The sequence below is a fragment of the Ailuropoda melanoleuca genome, chromosome 6 (genome assembly GCF_002007445.2).
Source record: "Ailuropoda melanoleuca isolate Jingjing chromosome 6, ASM200744v2, whole genome shotgun sequence".
Lineage (NCBI taxonomy): Eukaryota > Metazoa > Chordata > Mammalia > Carnivora > Ursidae > Ailuropoda > Ailuropoda melanoleuca.
Window position 1 is genome coordinate 118,845,526 of NC_048223.1, and position 23,510 is coordinate 118,869,035.

Sequence of the window (23,510 nt, forward strand, 5' to 3'; positions counted from 1 at the left end):
CCCCCCCCCGGCTGAAAATAACAGGGATAACAAGGATGTGGAGACATCAGAACCCTGGTGCACTGTTGGTGGGAATGTAAAATGGTGAAAACAGTATGAAGTTTCCTTAGAAAGTTAAAAATATGATCCAGGGGCGCCTGGGTGGCTCAGTTGGTAAAGCGTCTGCCTTCAGCTCAGGTCATGATCTCAGGGTCCTGGGATCTAGTCCTGCACTGGGCTCCCTGTTCAGTGGGGAGTCTGCTTCTCCCTTTCCCTCTGCCCCTCCTTCCAGGGCTCAGGCTGTCTTTCTTAAAAAAAAAAAAAAAAAAAAAAAAGGAGGGGGGGGGNGTAGAGTGGTGGCTGCCAGGGGCTGGGGAAATGGGGAAATGGGATAGGAAGAGGAAATATTTTGCGAGGTGTTTACAACAATTTTTTTTAAAAAGGGAGAGGTGGTGGTCCATTCAGTTTTGTCTTCCCTGCAGTATGTCTTACAGAGAAAGCTTTACAGAAGTCTTCCTTCTGCTAAGCCTCAGGGACACTGGATCAGAAATGCAGCAATTCCTATGCAAAACAACTTGCCCGGGGCATCTCACCTTCCTCCTCTGCCAGCTGTTGCTCAGTTAGTAGGGCCCGGGTACAGGTACCATCTGCTAGCTCCCAGAGCCCTGTCGTCATCCGTGCCCTAATAGACTTTCACCGCCTCAAAATCAACTAGAAGTCGCTGTTGCTTCTTTGGCCCGAGGCCAGGAAAAGAGCTGGACCCCAGTCGTTCCCAGTGATCAAAGCATTTTGTGATATTTTGATCCATACGAGAGCCGGTGATCTCACCCCCCCATCCAGTTGACTAGATCTGCATGAGCATGGGTCTAAGTCTTCTGTAATCTTAATTTGAAAAACCATCAAATGGTGAACCCAGAAATAAAGTGGAGTAAGCCTTGTCTAACTGGTACCCTTGCCGAGACATAATGTCTGGGAGCCGACTGAGTGGATGTACTGAGTGACTGGAAATCCCCCCTGAATTCTGTGTCATTTATGCAACAAATTAAAGTAGTGCTTACAGAGTATAGGTGGCTCTCTGCTTTGCAAATACTAATTCATTTAATCTTTACAACAGCCCTATGAGTTCGCTATAAATATGGTCACATTTTACCGGTGAGAAACCTGAAGTACAGAGAGGTTAAAACACTTGCCCAAGGTCGCCCAGCTACTCAGTGGTGAATCTGAACTCAACCCTGGGCTGTCTAGTTCCAGAATCATGTCTTACAGGGGAAGAAAAACAGAAAATCTCAAGGAAAGCAAATATCAAGGAAACAGATGTACTTTAAAAGTAAATTTCTGGGGCGCCTGGGTGGCTCAGTCGTTAAGCGTCTGCCTTTGGCTCAGGGCATGATCCCAGAGTCCTGGGATGGAGCCCCCACATCGGGCTCCTCCGCTGGGAGCCTGCTTCTTCCTCTCCCACTCCCCTGCCTGTGTTCCCTCTCTCATTGCCTGTCTCTCTCTCTGTCGGGTAAATAAAATCTTTAAAAAAAAAAAAAAGTAAATATCTGCTTTGGGATTTGTTTGTTTTCATCTATTCCTTTACCAGCTATGGTATCCATAAAAATGATTATTAAATCTTATTTTAGCGAATATTGCTTGAAGCCCTACTGTGGGCCAAGCATTGTGCTATTTTTTCCATGCATTTGTTCACATCCTACACTACAGCTGCGGAGTTACTTATCTTCATCCTCCTTTCACAGATTGTAAAACTGAGGCTTAGAGAAAGAGAATCAGTAGCCCAGAGTCACATGGAGGGCTATGAAGAATCATGGAGCCAGACCTGCCTGCCTTTGGACCCCAGCCACTTACATGAATTCTAAGACGTCAAGGAGAAATGGGCAGTCCTCTGCTTTTATATGTAATGAATGCGTTCCTGAAAAACCGGGTAAGTGTGAGAGAGGGGCCACTGGTCCCTGCGGGGAACGCCAACTAGAGTGGTGGCCCCATGAGAGGAACAGGCTCTGGAGGGGGCTGGGCATGTACAGGGTCTGCAGTCTCCGGGGGAACGCAGCTCTACAGGGTGGGCGCCACCACCGGTGCCAAGCACCAGCTGCCATCTTGGCTGAAATGGTTGGCATTGGTACCAATGGTACCACCATTCATTCATTCATTCATTTGACATTTTTGGAGCACTTGTCATGTTCTAGCAAGGGATCTCCCATAGGAGGTATCTGGTTTGTGAGTCTCTTTGGAGGATTAAATGGGAAAATGCAAGTGAAAGGCTTCATAGGATGTTTGAGCCCTTCTAAGTGCTCATTAAATCTGATTAAAAGCACCACTCCTCATTCCAAATTCCATATGTTCTAGGTCCACTCAGACAACAGTCGGAACTTCAGGACTGATCGGCAACAGCTGCTTCAGGAGTGGGTGCTGTGGTCCTCTCCAGTGCACAGGTAAGGAGACTGAGGCACATAGAGGTTAAGTAACTTGCCCAGGGTTACACAGCTTCATGGAAGACATACCCCCCTAGGTGACTGATCCAGGGTTAGAGATAACTTTCTCCATCAGGCCAGTCCAGCAGCTCATTTCTTTTCTAGCCAGGGAAGGGAAAGGAGATGGAGGTGAGCCACCCTGAAGCTCTCAGAAGGACCCTGGACACTGGCTGGGCTGCTGCATTTCCTCGAGTACCATCCCCTCCACACCTGCTGCCTTTCCCAAGCCCTGCCTGTTTAGTCCTGCCTTTGATTCTGTAAGCTCCCTACTATACTTCTAAAAAACTCTCCCCTTTTGGTTTTCAACTAGCTGTAATCAGATTCGTGCTTTGTTTGGTTTTTTGTTTTTTAAGTTTGTTTTCCACACCCACCATGGAGCCCAATGCAGGGCTGGAACTCACCACCCTGAGGTCAAGACCTGAGCTGAGATCCAAGAGTCAGAGGCTTAACCAACTGAGCCACCCAGGCACCCCATCATTAAATTCTTTATTTGCACCCTCAATAATCTTAATATACCTCTGTTGCATTAAAAATGTCAGCCTGGACATTTATTTTTGGAAAAGGCCGCAGGAGTGACTCTGCCCATGGTTAAGAAACACGGCCCCAAATGATTGAGAAACTACCTCATGCATATTTAAAGATTTCTAACTGCACTATGACCTCTCTGCACAAACGGACTCTGACTAATTATTTCCAGTGAAAATAGATTGGTTTTGCTTATGAGCACTCTGCATCAGGTATGCGTGTAATTTCATTTATGTGCCTCTGTCCTTTTTGGGAGGAAATGCCCTTTGAGTCAGTGGAATTTAGTTGGCTGTGTCCTGTCTACTGCAGTTCATAGTTCAATCACCACCCAGCCAAATAGGCCTTAAGGACACTTATTTTGAGATAAGAATTATTGGCTGGGGTAGGGGCTGCTATAGCAAAGTAATTCTTTGAGGTTAAAAAAAAACAAAACCAAAAACCACCGGGGTTCTAGGAGATGCCTGACTAATGCGCCGCACAGGACGTGATTGGATAACTAGCCATGTAACTAGTCATGGTGCAGTTGGATTTCTGCATCTAATGGAATATAGCATCACTGGGCCGCGCGAGTGGTGTGGCAGAATTGTTTACTCTTCGATATCCGTTGCATTCCCCCACCCCCACCCCCTGGCAGTTAGGTTTCCTGTTCTGGCCAGTGGGTCACAAGTAGAAGTGACAGGTGTCACCTCTCCGCTGGGGCATTTAATAGATGGCATGTAATTCTCCAGCTCCTGCTTCCCCTACCTTAGCAACCCGGTGGTGTCACATAAGGGGAAGGTCTGGATTGCAAAGTCATTACAGAAAGGACAGTCACCAGTCCAACAGCAAGTTGCAAACATTTCATGAGTGTTAAGCCATTGAAACCTTCAGTTCATTTTTTTCCCCACTTTTTTCTCTCCTCCTCCTGCTTTTTTTGTATTACTGCCTGGTGTTACCCTAATATGGCAGATAACTCAGGTTTCTCCAAATCAAGGTTTCTAAACCATGGCGCTGTATTTCAGACCAGATATTTCTTTGTTGTTGGGGGGCTGTCCTGTGTATTGTAGGATGTCCAGCAGCCTCTCTGGTCTCCACTCTCTAGAGGCCAGGAGCATCCACCCTACCCTCCCCTGTTGTGACAACCAGAAATGTCTCCAGACATGGCCCCATGTCCCTTGGAGGGCAAAATTGCCCGGAGTTAAGAATGACTGCCCTGATAATGAACTAGCTTTATATTTATTGTATTAGTCTTATCCCTTTCTCTGTGCTGGGTGAGATATTAATATCACTCTCTCCGACTGCATGGCGCACAGCACAAGGAACACCAGTGATCTTTCTTCTAGACTGAGAGCTTGGGCAGGTTGCAAACGTATTGTTAGGTTCCTGGTCATAAGCAACAAAAACTATGATTAATTTAAGGCAGGAAAAACAGATCTATTAGGAGCAGACTGGACGGGTTACAGAAGAAAGGGGGATGTAGGCAGTCAGGCCACTCCAAGGATCTCAGCCTCAGGCATTGTGGGCTGTCCCTTGGTTCCAGTGGTCTTCTGCCTGGAGTTCTCTGCTTGGTTCAAAGCTGTGGGAGACAGAGAGTCTGATTGGCTTTTTATAGTAATGACCGTCTCTCAGCTTAGGGGGCTGGGGAAAGCATAGCGGGCAGCAGCAGTGCCCTGTGATCACCAGCCTCGTGGAAGCCAAATGTGATGTGCGTGGAAGTTTTTCCTAAGTGAGAGGGAGACACCGGTATCAGAGGAGGGAAGAGAGGCTGGATGAGTAGAGAAAGATGTTTACATAGAGGTTTAGTTTCTTTTTTCTTTTCTTTTTAAAAAATATTTTATTTATTTAAGAAAGAGGCAGAGGGAGAAGCAGACTCCCTGCTGAGTAAGGAGACTGAATGGGGGCTCGATCCCAGGACCCTGAGATCATGACCTGAGCTGAGATCAGAGCCACCCAGGTGCCCCAAGAGGCTTAGTTTCTGTATCTCTAAGATGCAGATGATAAAACCTGCCCTGCTTGCTTCACAGCATTTTAAGGATCAAATGAAAGGAATGGGAAGCAGTAAATATCAAAGAGGCAACTTGACATGTCAGAAATGAACATGATCCTGAGATTTGTGTTAACAGAATGTTGCCGTACCATGATAAGGCAGGACTCCGGGACATACTAGAACTTTCTCATTCCAGTGCTTGGGTATAGCCAGAAGCTTTGGTTTCAGGTGAAGTTTTGTGAGATTTTGGCCCTCTTAGGACATCTCTAGGAGTAATGAGGAGTATGAGAAATGTCTATCTGCTTTTTCCCTTTGTTGGGCCCCAACATCAGACTGGGAAACTAGGCTGTGGGGAGGACACATCAGGCAAAGCAATTCTGTTATACCTTCTGTTTGGAAAAAACACTGTCCTACCCTCTTCTATGTCCTTCCTTTCTGTGGAACAAGGTACGCACGTGGTGTTAGAGCAAAATGAGAGATTTCTAGAAATATACAATCTGATCCCTTGGGGTAAAAAAAGGAAAAAATAAACACAAATGCCAATAGGAGAAAGTTAATTTATATCCAACCCCAAATCCTGAAAGCTATTGGAATCTGATGAATTCACGAGAACCAGGAGAAAGGCCTGGGGAGATTGTAGGATTGAAAGGCTGTGGCCTCTACAGGCTAACTGGGGGTCAGTGCAGAATAAAGAATGTTTACCCGAGATCTGTTCAGCTCGGGACTTACAGGGAGTTCTATTATTTCTTGACAATGATAAAATTAAATAAATGAAAGTCCCTATTGTTGTCTCCAAGGTTGGAGAGGTGCAAATAAACCTAGCATCAGCTTTTCCCAAATCCTCAATGTATTTACATTCATTTGGAATGACCACTTTGATTCAGTTGTGCTCTGTCACTCATCCGTAATCCCATCAGCCTAATTTCACGTACAGAAATCTCGAGCTCCAGGGGGGATGTGCTTTATCAAAATCCACTTAGCCACAGACAGACAGGAGACCATGACAATAACACTGTGTGCGTGGAACGGTGGCAGATACCACAGTATTTCATCAATTTGTTGGGGAGCCAAAGAACAATTGTTAAAAGAAATCATGACTAAAATACATCAGGGATTGGGCCCCTCTGAGAACTAGGACTGAAGACGATTCCCCAGCACTTTGATCCCTCAGCTGGGAAGCTTCCTGAGGAAGGGAGAGTAACATGTCTGGTGAGCGATGAGAAAGCTAAATATTGTCCATTTTATACTCCGTCCATATCATTCATATCACCCCTGGGTTACCAGGCTAATTTGGTCACCCATCAAGTAAATGCCTGTTGAGGGCTAACTATGAGCTAGGTGCCGAGGATGCAAAAATGGACAGAGTACCTGTCCTCAAGGAGCTTATAGTCTAGTGGAGATCAGCACTAACCCCCCAAATCATACAGTGAATGCAATACTGTCATTGTGACAGGGGCTATGGAAGGATAGGCACGTTTTGCTCTTGGAAATCATAATGGCTCATTGGCAGGTCAGGCAGGGGTGACCTCCCTGAAAAAGAGAGAATTTAACTGAAATCCAAAGGAAGTGTTGGAATTCACTAGGAGTAGAGATTTGGAGGTGGAAGTGGAGAGAGGCCTGTAAGGCTGGGTTTCAGAGAGTCATGCTTATGTTGAAAGATTGGGCTTACAGGCTCGTACTGTTAGGCCATGTAGAGCCCTGTAGGCCAAGTACGGAATTTGGTATGTATCTTTATCTTATTGAAGCTAGAAATTATAAGAGATTCGCATTTTGGAAAGGTCACTTTGTGACACGGTGAGTGCCACAGCAGGCTGGGGAGGATGCGGAAGCCAGGGTTAGACTCTGCAGAGCCTCAGGTATCCAGGTAGACAAGAGAGATGCCCGGAACAAGAAGGCAGTCCCAGCCCGGTTGGGCAGGTGAGCACGAGGAAGGAGGCGGCTGTAAGTGACCCACTTCTGAGGCAGTGGTTAGTCTGTCTGGCCACAGACTACTTAAGTACATCTGCCCAGGAAGTAACCACAGGTGAGACTGGGAAAGTAACTTTACCTGGTGGGAAAGGAGATTTAAAAAGGAGTGCTGGTGTTGTCAACCTCTCTGTTCTAATTTCTGACTCAGAGAAGCCATGGCCTGCCCCTCCTCTGCTTTTCTGCTGACGGACTTTGGTTCCTATTGTAAATCTAACTCTTCTTGGTTTACCATAGAAAATGTAGAAAAACATTGCCTATTACTGAATGCTTCCGTTTAGAAAAGGAATTATGTTATTCCTATAGGGTGCAGAGAACTCTTATTGAATGGAATTCGAGGTGATTTTTGAATTGGGAATAGAGAGATGCTTAAATGAAGAGAGTAAGTAGAGCCCATGTCTGACTCCCAAGAAAAGATGGGACGAGCATGTTTTAAAGAGGGAACAGGCTGAGCAAAGACAAAAACGGAAGGAGCAGGAGCTGTGTTTGAAATGGCCAGTGGTCAGATATGGGATTGAGAGGCAGGAGAGTAGTACCCAAGGGCACAGGCTGTGGACCCAGACTGCCTCAGTGCCAATCTCATCCCTAACACTCCTAACCTCTGTGGCCTCAAAGAGATTCCATTACTGCCCTGTGGCTCAGTTTCTTCACCTATAAAATCAGAATAAAACCATTCACTTTATAGAATCATTATGAGCACGAAATCTTCACAGATAAGCACTGCGTAAGTTTTAGCTGTTATTACAGCAGAAGGAGACAATATTATAAATAATAGTTGAGTCTGTATCATAAAGGGGTCAAAGACCAGATTGGAGAGTTTGTAAATAGTAAGGATTTCTCAGATATTCTGTTATTTCTAATTTAATTCCAGTCTGATTAGAAAATATACTTTGAATGGGGGCGCCTGGGTGCCACAGCAGTTAAGCGTCTGCCTTCGGCTCAGGGCGTGATCCTGGCGTTATGGGATCGAGCCCCACATCAGGCTCTTCCTCTATGAGCCTGCTTCTTCCTCTCCCACTCCCCCTGCTTGTGTTCCCTCTCTCACTGGCTATCTCTATCTCTGTCAAATAAATAAATAAAATCTTTTAAAAAAAAAGAAAAAAGAAAAGAAAATATACTTTGAATGACTCAAATCTGTTTAAAATTACTGAGGCTCCTATGACTGAGGATGTTAGAAAATGTTCCGTTTTCATTTGAGAACAATGTGTATTCTATGATTGTTGGGTAGAGTGTTCATAAATCTTGATGAGATCAAGTTGGTTGATAGTGTTGTTCAGACCTAGATCTGTATTAATCTTTTGTCTACTTGTTCAATCAGTTGTTGAGAGGGGAATTGAAATCTCCAACTATAATTATGGGCATGTATATTTCTCCTTACATTTCTATCAGTTTTTGCTTTATGTATTTAAAATCTCTACTAATAGGGGCATGAATATCTATAATTGTTATATTCTCTTGATGAATAGATTCCTTTATTATTGTTAAATGACTTTCTTTATCACTGGTAATATTGTTTGCTCTAAAATTTAATGTTAAATATGCCACTCCAGCTTTTTTTTCTTTTTCTTAGTGTTAGCATGGTATATGTTTTTTCATCCTTTTACTCTTTCGGTGTCTGAATATTTAAAGCATGTTTCTTGTACACAGCATATAGTTGGGTCTTGCTTTTTTTTTTAAATCCAATATGATAATTTGTACCTTTTGACTGGAGTATTCAGATCATTTACATGTAATGTGATTATTCATATGATTAAGTTTTAAATCATTTTGCTATCTTTTTTTCTATTTGTTTCAACTGTTCACTGTTCTTTTTCCTCTTTTCCTGTCTTCCTTTGGATTAGTTGAATATTTTTTTTTTACTATTTTATCTTCTCCGTTGGCTTATTAACTATACTTTGTTTTGTTTTCTTGGTGGTTACTTTAAGGTTTATGGTATGCATTGTAACTTTCATGGTCTATCCATATTTAAGTGGTATTGTGTCATATAAGAACTGGACAAGAGTTTATTTCCATTTCTTTTGTCCTGACGCTTTGGCCATTTTGTCATATGTTTTAGTTTTACATATGTTACAAACCCCACACTGCATTATTATTTTTGTTTTAATAATCAGCTATCTTTTGAGAGCTCGTTTGGAGGTTCTAGCAGGGGAGCTCAGCTACTCGTATACCCTTGACCAAAGAACAGTCCTCCTCTATCAGGGAAAGTTGTCCTCTTCCACCGAGCACGCAGCTTCGGGAGGGACGCACATGGAGTGGTGAGGGAGGAAGGGGGCGCCTGCCTAGCCAGCCAGATCAGCCGAACCAACCCTAGCGACCAATGGGGTGACAGATGTCGCAGCCAGATCACCCTCACATCTAGCTATCTTTTAAAGAAATTTAACAATAAGAAAAAAATCATGTTTTCCCAGGAAGTTACCACTTCTGGTGCTCTTCATTCTTTCATGTAGATTCATATTTCAAACAGGTATATTTTTTCTTTTGCCTGAAGGACTTTCTGTAACATTTCTTGTAGTGTGATTTTGCTGGTTATATATTCTTCCTACTTTTGTATGTCTTAAAAAGTATTTCACTTTTGTTTTTAAAAGATACTTTTTGCTGGTTGACACTATTTTCTTTCAGTACTTTAAGGATGTTTTTGTACTGTCTAGTTTCCTACAAAAAATCTGTAATCAAAAGGATCTTTGATCCTTTGTATTTAACATGTCTTTTTTTCCTCTGAATGCTTTTAAGATTTTATCTTTATCATTGGCTTTGAGCAATTTGATTATGATGTAGTTTTCTTCATGTTTGTGTGTGTGTGCGTGTGCGCGCGTGTGCTCGCGCATGTGGGATTTGTTGAGATTCTTGGATCTGTGGGTTCTAGTTTTCATCAAATTTGGAAATTTTTAGCCATTATTCTTTTCAAATATTTTTCAGTTTTCCCTTCTTTCCTCTCTTTAGGATTCTCCAAATACCACATATATTGGGCCACTTGAACTTTTCCCACAGTTCACTATGCTCTGTTTTAATTTGGAGAGTTTCTACTGTGATATCTTTAAGTTCACTAATATTCGTTTCTGCCATGTCTAATCTGCTCTTAATCTCATCCAGTGTATTTTTCACCTCAGACATTGTAGCCTCTGGAAGTTTAATTCTGATACTTTTTTATATATCCCATATCTTTACATAGCATTTGAACATATTAATTATCATTATAACAACTATTTTAATGTCTTTGCTAACTCTAACATTTATGTCAGTTGTGTGTTAATTTTGATTGTTTTTTCTCCTCCGTAGGGGTTATATTTTCTGCTTCTTCACATACCCAGTAATGTTTGAATGTATGCTAGACAGTGCTAATTTTATTTTGATGGGTGAAAGATTTTTTTTTGTTTTTGTTTTTGGTATTTCTGTAAATTTTATTGAGCTTTTTTCTTTTCTTTTTTAAAAACATATTTTATTTATTTATTTGACAGAGAGAGACAGCGAGAGAGGGAACACAAGCAGGGGGAGGGGCAGAGGGAGAAGCAGGCTTCCCGCTGAGCAGGGAGCCCGATGCGGGGCTTGATCCCAGGACCCTGGGCTCATGACCTGAGCTGAAGGCAGATGCTTAACAGCTGAGCCACCCAGGCGCCCTGAGCTTTTTTTCTGTGATAAATTTAGGTTACTTGGAAGTAGTTTGGCCCTTTGGGTCTTGCTATTGATGTTTTTATGTGGGACTAGAGCTATACTCAGTCTAGGTCGAATTATTTCTCGGCAGTAAGGTAACCCCTTCTTTGTACTCTACTGAAGGCTTCATGAGTCATGGGGTTTTACAGTCTGACTAGGAGAGACATATTCTCAGTCCCACGTGAGCACTAGTCACTATTACCTCGAATCCTTTCAGGTGTTTCCCTGGCCTCAGGAAATTCTGTATGCACATGTGCTGACCAGGACTAGCTGATACAGGAGGAGAAGGAACACTGTGTAAAACCAGAGTTCTCTCTCTGTGCAGCTTTTTCCTCCCTGAACTATAGCTTCCTTGGTTTCTTTGGACACTCAGCTCTGTTTCCTCAGTTCAGGGACTCTGCCAGGCTTTGTCTGGTATCCCTGGCCTGTGCTGTAGCCTGGAAACTCTCTACGGTATAGAGGAACAATGGCAGGGCTCACCCTATTTGTTTCCTGTCCCTCACTGTTCTTCATTGGCTGGTGTCCAGTGTTTTGGAAACCATTATTTCCTACATTTCCTATATTCTGTGTATTTTTTTGTTAGTTTGGATGGGAGGGTAAATCCTCCTGTTATTCTGTCTAGGCCAGAAGTGTCGTACGCTCCTTGCTGCAGAGCTTCAATGTCATCCTATAGACGATGTGGAAGCATCAAACTTGGAGAATGGTGATGAGTCCTGGGTGTCCAGAAAGTAATTCTAGTAATGTTTGGAGGAGGGACTGGAGGAGAAAGTCAGAGGTGGGGAGGCTTTGCAAACCCTAACAATAGGCAGTGAAGACCCAGAGAAGGTATGAATTTGGGAACCCCTAAAAATCCCATATGGGACACATCTATCCTCAAATAAAGTGCAAAGGTCCAAGCTTGCATAATAGAAGCATTTTGTTAAGAATTTATAGCATTTTCTGTGCCCTGACAACACATATTGTAGGTTGGATTAAGGCAGAAATTGTGTTTTCCACAGTGCCTCCCACACGCTAGGTACTTAAAGTCCTTAGAATTAGAGATTGAGGGGACTCATCAGAAGCAGCCCCAAAGGCCCCCGCCAATTCTGATGGCTGGAGAATCTGTGGACTTCTGTAACCTCAAAGGACTTCCACGTGGCCCTTCTTGTTAGGACAACATTTTAGGCTATTTCCCTTGAGAAATCATGATGTTTTATTCATGGGCATTTGTAAACTTCGTGAATAGCAGAGAATATTTTCAGATTTTAGAAGGCAAATCTCCACATGTGCTTATCACAAAGCCTTTGAGTTTTCAAGTCACATTGGAATGATAACATTTTCCTTCCAAAGCACGGTCTAAATCCAGCTGGGATCTTTACATTTGAACATTGTGTTTTTCCAAGTGACTGGTGTGCTTAATGCTAAAATAATATATTTAAGATAATAAAATGGGGAATAAAAAAGCACAAGCCATAGTTGAATACAATCAGTCTTGAGAAAATGTGCCCATCCCACTTTGAGAAAGCTGGGCTTACATGGTTCGTCTTTAAACTTGGAGCGGGGAATGCTTNCCATCCCACTTTGAGAAAGCTGGGCTTACATGGTTCGTCTTTAAACTTGGAGCGGGGAATGCTTGTCCAAGAAACAAGGATATAGAGAACATTAAGAAATTAGTGTTGGAGAAAGACCATTAGTAACATCTCAGCATTCATTGCTCTGGGGGAGCAGTTCTAGTCCAAAAGGTGCTCTCTCTGTGTCCTCAGGAATGAGGATGGCAAAGAATAGTGGGTGCCAGCAGCCTGTGGCTGTGTGCTGGCTTCCTCTCACTGTAGGATCCTGGGGCCAAAGCCACACATTCCCCTTGAATTCCCATAGCTTTCAGAATGACTCACAGATCATCCCCAAGGTTCTTACTGATGACCCCCTAAGGGGACCTCCAGGAAATACAAACACCCTTACGCACAAACCCTTTACAAAGGGAACGTCAACCACCAACAAAAATAGTTACCTTTCCGGAAGCTTAAATTTGGGGAAGAGGACCTGCTGTTTCTCAAACATTTATTTTTTAATTTATTTTTATTTTTTTATTTTTTAAAAGATTTTATTCATTTATTTATTTAAGAGTGAGGACACAAGCAAGGTGAGAGGCAGAGGAGAGCGAGAAGCAGACTCCCCACCGAACAGGGAGCCCAGTGTGGGGCTCCATCCCAGAACCTGGGATCACAACCTGAGCTGAAGGCAGACGCCTAACCGACTGAACCACCCAGCCGCCCCTCAAAGTTTATTTTTTTAAATTATTTTTATTATTTTTATTTTATTCTGTATTATGTTCAGTTAGCCAGCATATAGTCCATCATAAGTTTTTGTCATAGCGTTCAATGATTCATTAGTTGCATATAACACCCAGTGCTCATCTCAGACATTTAAATACGGTATAGCCACTGACTAACTCTTTTCATCATCAAGAGGGAAATGGGTGAACAAGGTTTCAGGAGAAAGAAGGAAGAATAGCAGAGAACCTGGGTACATTGGTGAACATGGTAGAAAAGAAAATCCCAAAACTTCCTTTGGTGTGGTCACTGGTAATATACAAGACCATAAGACAATGAAGACGTTGATAGCTAATTTACAAGATCGCTACAACATTGTTATCCTCTGTGTGGTGCTTTTTGATGCTGGTATGGTGGAAATAACCTCCCCCCTACACCCCCTGAATGGGAATGCTCTTAACTTCCTTTCCCATCCTTGCTGTTGCCCTCGGAGGCGTCGTGCTTGGAGGCTGGCACGATCATGGCACCTACAGTTCCCACCGAAGGCTACAAAGCTGGCAGGATCTAGGAGTCCTGTTGCTGGCTGAATGCAGTTGAGGGGAAGGAGGATGCCACTAGGGAAATGTAAACAGGGGACTCAGAACCTGTTTTTGTCATTTTTGTTAAATACCTAATTGAAGCCTGTTTTGTAACAGATGGAGGATTTTCAGGATTAATGGTTTTTTAAAATGGCTTTATAATTGCAGACACTTATTTTTGATACAAATATGACTTCTATCACGTGGGTTAAAATTATCATTCAATTGCTTTCCGGTCCTCCTGTCAAGATGACAAATGACCCGTATCAGAAAAGTATCAGCTGGCAGAGGCTGTCAGCTCATAATTTCACCACCACAGAAAGGGCGGTGGCGGGGCTCGGTCCCTCCAGGAATTGGATTTCTCTGTGGAAAATTACCCCCAACATCCAGTGTACATGGGTAGCTGGAACAAGAAGCAATCCTCTTACGTAATTGGTAAGGTTTAATAGAAATTGGCTGCCCTTCCGGTGGTTGGCTGTTCTTCGTGAATTGTGTTAGCTGAGAAGAAAATGGAAATCTACAATTTCTGAGAAGCTGGAATTTAAATCATCCTATAAATGCGGGATTGGCCAAACCTATTACTGAGCGAAGCAGTGAGATTGTTTACCGTTGGTTTCAGTTTCGACTTTGTGCAAGGATGCAGTGATCGTGGCTGGGTTTCTGATACTTGAGGAAAAGAGAACCCTGTTCCATATCATCTGTCAGGCTGATGCAGGATGAAAGACACAGATTCAGTCTCTCTGGAGGCCCATCGGAGACCATGAACTTTGCTCTGTCCCTCATGGAACCTTCCTTTTCTTGGTTGGCTGAGAAGGCCCATGGGAAGTCTCTTGGGGGTACACCCCAACCCATTATCTGTCATTGTCATGAATGAAAATGGCGAATCTTTTTCTCTCTCTTGCACACACACATATCCATTGGAAGCATGTTCTTACTGTATGGCAACATGGGATAGAGTCAGATAATTTGGAAGAAGTTGTAGAAAGGAGTTAGTACCAGGGTTGGCTAACTTTTTCTGTAAAAAGCCAGATAGTAAAGAAATGATGTGGCTGTGTTCCAATAAAACTTTATTTATAAAAACAGATGGCAACTGGATTTGGCCCATGGGCCTTCGTTTCCTTATCCCTGGCTAGTCCACTGCCCTAAATAAGGAAACTGAAAGTCAACATGATCTATTTTGCCTCATTGCTAGTACAAAGTTCATATTTCAGACCCCTGGGGCCAAATCAATTCCATTCCCACCATCTTATATATCAATTTTTGTTCTTAAATCCAAGCAGGTGAGTTATCCAGGTCCTCCTCTCTCTGGAGAGCTAAACACAGGTGCAAGGGATGAATGTGCTTGAGTACTTACAACCTGAGTACTTACAACCGTTCCCATGTGCGTGCCAGGTGTTGGAGGCTGTATCAGGTCATGGCTTTCAAGGGAGACCCAAGAGCCAGAGGGCAACTCTAACGTCACCCCTTTCTGCTGAGTGGGAACTAAATTAATGCTCCAATACACATCTTCTACCTGCCTATATAGGCCAACCTCAGAAACTGCACAGTTAATTCTGAAGATAATTCTGTAAATTCCTGCAGAGGGATAATTCTACCTTCTAATGGAATTAGCAATATTCAGGACATTTTTCTGAGCCTTCCTGCTCTCTTCTTATCTAATATGCCTCAACACCACCCCAAGAACCTCATCACTCAGCTGTTTATTCCTTTTAGGTAGTCAGACTTGTTTATCTCTACACCTTTACTCTTTATTTAGCTTGGCTGTAGCATTAATTATTTTAATCTTGTCTCATGAATCACACTCCCCTGATTTGGAATCACTAGCTTAACTTTGCCCTGAATAGTCTCTGGTTCACTTCTGTTCCAAAAGTGGAGTCTGCGCTGTAAACAGAAAGTCCAAACCTTCTTTCCACATCCTGGATATTTGTCTTATGAAAGACTGAAGAATATTTTATTAATTTAAGAATTTGAGGATAAAAATGAATGCCAGGATTCACTTGGCAAGTCCATGTCTCTCTCAGCATGAGCTGAAGGAGTTTGGAATGTCATTAAACCTAATTCTGCTAATTTGTTTAGGGATCGTTTGGTCATAAGGAACGGGTACGCAGCCAAGCTAATTTTTAAGCAAAGATCAAAATAAAATTTACTGGAAGAAAATGGCACAGACCACAGCAGACCAGCTGGGTGTCCACAAGGACCCAAATTAGGACCTGGTGTGTCAGGGCCGGGATCACCTTCTACATCTTTCTGGGGCTCTAGCTCTTGTCTCCTCATATCTCTGCAGTTCACAAAGAAACTGGAAGCAGCCTGGTCTAGAGCTCAGGTCTCTAACTCTCAGCCCCATCCTCTGTGTTCTTTACCAGTGTTCTCCACACTGGGCTCTTCAGGAGTGCCACAGGGCCTCTCCAAATAACTCTAGAATATCTAGGCTAGTGAAGATGCGGACCATCTGGAGAGCCCCTTCATCACTTCCATTAGCTTCCTATGTCTGTGTTATATGTAAGAGAGGTATTTGAAAAAGGGGTTCTACTATTTATTTTGTGATTCCTCGGAATCAGTACTGGGAAGAATTGGTCAAAACAAACAATACAACATCAAGAAGTATAATTTATGGGGCAATTTTTTTGGATAATTATACTTTATTTGGTGGCAAGTGAGCTAGTTGTCTTGTTAACCTTTAGAATGTGTTTCCTTTAGTTTCTTAGAATGAGAGTCCATTAGTTTTCTGGCTCTCTAAATGTGAGGCAAAACGTGACTAAAGCGGGGGCCAGCATACTATGGTCCTCGGACTAAATCCAATAGCTGTCTGTCAGTAAAGTTTCGTTGGAAGACAGCCATGGCCATTCAATTACATATTGTCTATGTCTACTTTTGGGTGACAAGGGCAAAGCTTGTGTTTACCAGTGTTATTATATAGTTGTGACAAAGACCGTCTGGTTCACAAAGTCTGAGATATTTACTACCTGGTCCTTTACAGAAAGTTCATTGATCTCTGGACTAAAGGGATAAAACAAGAGCAATTTTGTGCTTCAGTATACGAGACAGAGATGTCTCAGATGGCTCTGGAGCCAAAGGACAAATGGTGCAAGAGTCTACAGAGAGGAAGCCATGCACCCAGCATCCCAACTCCACGGTGAACTCTGGCCATGGACTCGCTTCAGGAGTATTAGTAAACCAGGGGCTGCCCAGGTGACGTGCTAGATCAAATGTTTTCAAGTACAGGCTGCGGTTCAAATAGTTTGACAAGAAATAAATAAGCTGCAGGAGAGTGTGAATTACGACCAGATTATGGGTGTATGCCTCAACACCACCCCAAGAACATCGCAAACTGTGGGTTGAACAGTCTCCTCTCAAGCCTTGCTGGAATGGGTGCATGTTCTAAGGCACAATCTGACAGAAAGTCAAAAGAAAATACGTACTTGACAGGTAATGAGAATACAACTTTTAGGTGGCAAACGGGATGATTCAGACAAGAATTTTGATATTTTTACTTCAAGTATTAAGGAACAAACCTTGCTTGAGGCTGGCAGGGAAAGACTGTGTTGGTTTCCATGACAAAGTATAGCCACGGCTGGTCTTCTGCATTGTTCTTTGGAGATGCTGGTAGAGCAAGTGGAATCCCCAGTAGCACAGCCAAGGGAAAATGTGTCCTGAGTCCCCTCTTCCTTCTGGCCCCTGGTTAGCACCCCCAGTCTCCTACCTAAGGGGAAGTTTCCTCCTCATCCAGTTTACATCTCTATGCCTTCATTTCAATCTGACAGACTTCCCATGTGATTAAGCATTTCCCAAATGTCTCTTTATCATGTGGTTTACCTTTTTAACTGTTCTTGTTTTTATTTTAATGTTTGAATAAATTAGCTCTTTATGTCCATAATAGCAATGGTAATGATATTAGTTACAGTCTGGTATTCATCTGTCAAGTACCTTTTCATGAGCCAAGCATTGGAAATACTTCATCTCATTTGACCCTCATATTGGCCCTTGGGAAGTGAATATAACTATAATTTTTATTTTACAAATGATACCGAGGCTTAGGGAGATTAACTTAATGTATTCATACCTTCCACAAATATATACTTACTGTCTACATGTGCCTGGTGCCGTGCTGGGTGTACTGCAGTGAGCAAATATTCATGAAGCATGAGGTTGGAGGGGAGTAGGGCAGACAGGCACTAAAGAAACAAAACAAACACATAATTCCAAAGTAGGCTGAGGGATCAGTGGAAAGGACAGGGTGAAGGGCAGCAAGAGGTCACACAATTAGCATGTGGCTGCCTGGCTCCCCAATTTGTTCAAACTCAAGCCTATCTCTGTGATCTATATTCTTCTTTGTCTTTTTTTTTTTTTTTTAAGATTTATTTATTTGAGAGAGCATGAGCAGGAGAGGGAGGGCAGAGGGAGGGGGGGACAAAGAATGTCAGGCAGGCTCCCTGCTGAGTGTGGAGCCCGATGTGGGGCTCAATCTCATGACCCTGAGATCATGATCTGAGCCGAAATTAGGAGTCAGATGCTTAACTGACTGAGCCATCCAGGAGCCCCTCTGAGATTTCTATTCTTGCACACCTGCCTGTCCTTCCTCCCTCAGTGGAACATTCTAGCCTAGAGTTGGGATGGGATTTTGGGATCCCCTGGTCCTGCCTAATTATCTTGCAAGGTGAATTTCTCCATTATCTGTTTTTGTCTCTGTCTTTTCTACCATTTTTTTTCTTTCTCATTTTTAAACAAATGAGTAAGTTCCTTCCTTCAGTTTACATTATTTTATTTCTACCAGAGAGTGTAAAGTATTTAATTCAATTCAGCAACTATTAAAGATGCCTGGGGCTTCATGGAGTGCTCTCCATAAATATTTATTGAATAAGTGAATGTACTAGGCTTAAAACAAATTTAAACCAGATGGGATCCCTGTCCTTAGGGAGATGACCACTGGCTGAGCAGAGTGACCCGTAAACAGCTCCTCACAGTCTAAGGCAGGGGGAAGCGGGCGTTGATGGGGTTCACTTAGGGTGGCTCTCCAGAAATTGTACTCTGCAAAATTCCAAGAGATTGGGTTTGTTTTATGATTCCATTACGAGCTCACTTCAGAGGTCAGCACTGATTTGTAGTTTGTCCCTGCACTGTGTCTAATGATCTTTTGACTCAAAAGGAGGACATTTTTGTGAAACTCAGATAAGGCTGTGCAGGTCATTGTCCAGGATGGATTTGAGAGCACTGTTGCTGGCGGCATAAATTTGTTCGGGTGACGTTGCTGGCAGCAGTGAGCAGAGAGGTGATGAAGGGGAAGGGGAGTGTATACACGTGAGGCTCACTCAGCTATGGGCAATCGATTGGGTTGCACAGTCACTGTCCCCAAAGGCAGGGATTTCCATTGGCATCATCAGCGCTCCAAGGAAGGGGATGGAGAGCTGCGGCTGGGTGTGTAATATGGCCACAGAAAGCTCGTTCCATCATTAGAATATGTGTTCTGCAGAACTCTGGGCCATTCTCAAAGAGCAGGCTCTTCTCGCTCACAAACTTGTTTTGGTTTCCCAGGGCTGCCTGAACAAAGCACTACAAACTGGGTGGCTTGAAACAACAGACATTTACTCTCATACAGTCTGGAGCCAGAGTCTGGAATTAAAGTGTCAACAGAGCCCATTTTCGGAGGCTCTCGTGGAGAACCCTTCCTCGCCTCCTCCAGCTTCCAGTGGTTGCTGGCAACCCGTGGCCTGCCTTGTCTTGTGGCTGCACCCCTCCAGCCTCCCTCCCTGCATCTCTGTGTTTTCACATCTGACTCCTGGTGAGGACACCGGTCATTGACTTTAGGGCCCATCCTTATCCACTGTGATCTCATCTTGGTTGTATCTGCAAAGACTGTATTTGCAAAAACTATCATATTCACAGGTATGGTGGGTTAGCACTTGAACATCTATTTCCGGGTGACACAATACAGCCCACCCAGCCCTTTCTCCTCTGAAATGTGTCTGTACTCTGAACACTTCTCATCATCTCTATTGTGACCACCCAGTCGCCACCAGCATCTTCTCTCTGCCAGGCGACTACAAGCCTCCAGCAGGCTTCCCTGCTCTGTCTCCTGCCTCCCGTGGTCCACTTTCTGCCCTGCGGCCAGCGCAGCCTGTCGAAAGTACAGATCGTGGGCTGAAAACCAAACCAGAACCATCACCACCAATAACCCTGCAGTGGTTTCCTGCCAATACTGGAGGAACACCAGGTCCTTCCGTGGCCTCCCGTTGCTCATTGCTGCCGGTCATAGCGGCCGCCTTCTGCTCAAATGCCCCACACTGCCTCCTGTCTCCGGTCTTGGCACTTGCCGTGGCCTCTGCATGACTTCTGCAAGTCAGGCTCCATCTTCCAGGTCTCATTTCACATGTCACCTTCAGAGAGATCTAGAACACTGGTCCTGCTCCCGATTCCCACCGGCTCCTCTCATCCTTCCACGGCTTGCTTTTCCTCACAGCAGTTCTAACCTCAGCATCATCTTGTATATGATTTAATTAGATGTTGTCATCTAATGTCAATTCCATCAGGCAGGAGCCTGGTCTCTTGGTCCCTTGGTGTCCCCAGTGCCTGGACAGCGTCTAGCACAAGCAGGTGCTGGAAATTATCTGTTGAGTGACAGAACAGAGGAATGAAGTGTGCCTTTGTTTCACTCACAAAAGAGCTTTTCAAGTAGTTGGTGACATTGGGTTTTCTGATTTCTTAGATGGGGGGATATTTTATTGTGGGGAGCAGAACTGACCTCCCAAAAGCCCACAAAAACACATGCACAGTGAAGTTGCAGAAACAGCAAGGACCGTGATGCACATGTTCCTGTCCCTCCCTCGCTCCTGCAGTGACCCCCTCGCATGGCCGGCCAGCCCCCTGCCTTCCCGGCTTCCACTGGAGTTGCTCTGTGGGATTTCCAGTCTCTGTGCTGGGGGGCTGCCTTTCCTCATGGCCCAAACCACTGATCCCTGAGGGGCCCTCTGTCCTGGGTCCCAAGTGGAGCTGGAGGGAAAGGCCCTTCCTCCAGCTCTACTGACCACGGCAGACATGCGCATGGCTCCTTCTCTGTGCCAGGCACTTTATAAACTCGCCACATTGCACCAAGTCGAAGACCCTTTCTTCCCATTCCTCACATTTTTATATCCTGCAGTCTGTGATGTGGTAGAGCCAGTGACATCCAGCCTTCGGTCCTGCTACCAGCCCTGGGAGGGGAGCCACTATTACTGCCTCATTTAGGGAAGGGGCCCAGAGAGCTTATGTAACTTCTCATATGTGGTGGAGCTGTGATTGGGCCTGAGCCCAGAGCCCAGAGCCCAAGCTCTTCATGGTCATGCTTTCTGCCATACCTGGACACCAAGCCACACCGTTATCTGTCCTTCCCTCCCATCCATCATCTTTGCGAGGCAGAAGCCTGTGAGCCAACACCTGCAAACCAGCAGAGCACCTTGCATATCAACTTGGGCAGTTGCTTGGAATGGCCACCGGGTCACCTGTTCCATAAATAGTCTGCCTCTGAACCCCAGTTTAGCCTTTCCTGGAGGCCTTGCCTAGCAGCTAAGCACTTTGAGATGCAAGAAAAGGATCTTCTTTTGCAACTATTGCAGTGACTTCCCAAGAGGATGTTCATTTTTTCACCTATCTGGAAACCCTGGATCCTGTGCGAGCTTAATTCAGCAGCGTAGTGATGCCTCCAAGCACTCAGGCGTCTGCCATCCTCAGGGGGCTGTTCTGGCTTTCCTTGCTGGGGAGCGCAACTATGTACAGAAGACAGTCTTTATTTCCTTCTCATCTCTTTTTACTTGGACCCCCAAACAAAAAGCCCCCAATTATCCCCACCATTTCCTAATGTGCCCCAGAGTGTTCCATTGGCCAAGTTTAGGTCACATGTTCAGGCTGTAGCTGCAAGGCAGGGAAAAGCTAGTGCCTGGCCGTATCAGCCTGGACAGTGGATATTCAACGAGGCTGAAATTGATTTCCCAAGAAGGTTTAATTGAGCTCATTATTCTCAAGATAAGCAGACATGGAAATAGGCTATATATTTTGGAAAGCATTCAATCCTTCATGCTTAAACAGTTTTCAACTTTGTCAGTTTTCTGGAAAATTCATTATGTAGAATCCCTCAACCTCTGACAATTTCATATCCATTTGGTATTATTGCAAGTGAATAAGTTGCTCTTCCAGTTGGCCAATCGTACCAAAGAAATCCTGGTAAGTGATTGCAGATTTCTGAGCTCTGACAAATTTATACAGTCTGGTCGATTCTTAAACAGACTTCATGGATTGCTTGTAAGGCCTCTCCATTTTCTCCTTTCTTTTGATTTTTCTAGAAGAGTAGAGAAAAGTGGATAAAAACTGGAATTTAAGTAATACCCAGACATTTTTGCTCTGGATGGAGTTATCGGTGGAATGGAACACTTGAGACTCATGGTTTCAGAGAGTTTTGGGCTTATTCTCAGGTGGTTGAGTAGAACATGTCCAATTTTCTCATGATTCTTAGATGCCTATTATCAAATTGATAGAACCATTTATTTTTTTTAGAACCATTATGTTTTAGATTGAGAACGCACATCACAAGTTCAGAAATAGTTGCATTTTTTTAGATGAGTGATTAAAAGTACACCAACAATGCTTGCTATTTATATAATCTTGAATATTTTTTCTTGCTGTTGAGGAAACTGAGGCCCAGATGACTCATTTGAAGTCACAGGTGGTTGCTGGTAGATCATGAACTTAAAGCACACTGCCACGCCCCTGCCTGGTTGGAACATGTAAGGAGCATTGTAGTATGATGACTTTTTCTTTGCCCTTTCTCTCATTTTCGTTTTGTGTTCTATCTGGAAATTCATCTGAGAAGCAAAAACACCATAAGCCAAATAATATTTAATTATGAATAAGAGTCACAGTGGCCTCCTTATCAGTAAATTTGTTTGCTTCTACCCTTTGTAAATGCACTGCCCAGAATAAATGAAGCTCTGGGTGGCCCTGTACAATCACATTTAGTTACCTTTGTGACCTTATACTGGAAAACCTTATAAACGCATGTTTTCTAAGTATTGTATACAGGGAATGGTGTAGAATATAAGATTTCTGTCAAAAAGCACTAGATCTTTAAACAATTGATGTTCAAATATGAACTGTTTAGGATCATAAATATTTACAAGGCTGACATTTGATTATTTTTTATGAAAGTTGAGAAAGCACTTTAGCTGCCACCTAAGCTTTTAGAGAGAAATTTGCCTTTGCTTTTTGGAGATAAATGTGTTTATAGTAGCCTTTGTTATTGATTGTCTCATTGGTAACCTTCTTCTGTCCTAAGGCAGACACAAAGATTATTAACATCTTGGAAAAATGTGCCAGTAGAAGTCCACCAAGGTCACCTGAATATCTCCTTCATTCTTGTAGACCCCGCAGCACTTAGTGCCTATTTAGTTAGCAAAAATTTGCATTGAGCCCCTTCTAGGGGCCAGGCCCTATGCTATACTCTGGAAATAGGGATGAGGGAAACACGTTCTCAAACTCTCAGACTTCATGGGCCTCAGCATCCTGCATAATGTTGACCATGTCCCATTGAGTTCCTTATCAAAATCAGTAAAGGAATGAAAGCCATTTTTCCTTTGGTTATAACTTCGTTAGCATATATAGCTTAGATAAGTGAGATGGGGCTCTCATTATCATCAGGTGCATTATCGAGTGCTTATTCCTCACCAAGCACTATCTTACCTTATTTTACTTTCCACTCAATAACTCTAGGAAGAAAACACTGTCAGGTACATCCCCATTTTGGAGATCACATCGAGGCACAGAGTAGTTATATGCCTGGGCTTAAGTCACAGAGCTAGCACGTGGAGGAGCTAAATTGAAACTCAGGTGGTCTGACTTCGGACTTATTAGCCACTGTACTATACCGCCTCCCATTTATTGGCTGTGTTCTCTTTTCACTCGTTGGCTAGCTGCTCTTGTCAGTGTTTGGCTGTGTATTTGCAAACCTATGTTTTCTCCTTTGTGTTGTGGTTGGATGCTCAATTGCTGAAGAGGCCTGGAGAAGGTCGGACAGGAGAGATATAGGAACCACAGATCCCCTCAAAATCCTGCTGGGGAAGCCTTGATCTAGGGACTGGCCTCTCCCTTGAATGGGGCATGGTGTTGT

The 23,510-nt window shown here is 43.7% G+C and overlaps 1 protein-coding gene across 1 annotated transcript in view; it reads left to right on the top strand.

Moving 5' to 3' along the window:
• Window positions 1-1,852: 1,852 nt before the first annotated feature.
• Window positions 1,853-23,510, top strand: part of PLPP4 (phospholipid phosphatase 4) — a 251,593-nt gene continuing 229,935 nt past the window's right edge. Inside the window, exons 1-2 of the mRNA XM_019795492.2 lie at window positions 1,853-1,903; window positions 2,326-2,411. Coding sequence (XP_019651051.2) covers window positions 1,853-1,903; window positions 2,326-2,411 — 137 coding nt within the window. The remainder of the gene's footprint in view (window positions 1,904-2,325; window positions 2,412-23,510) is intronic.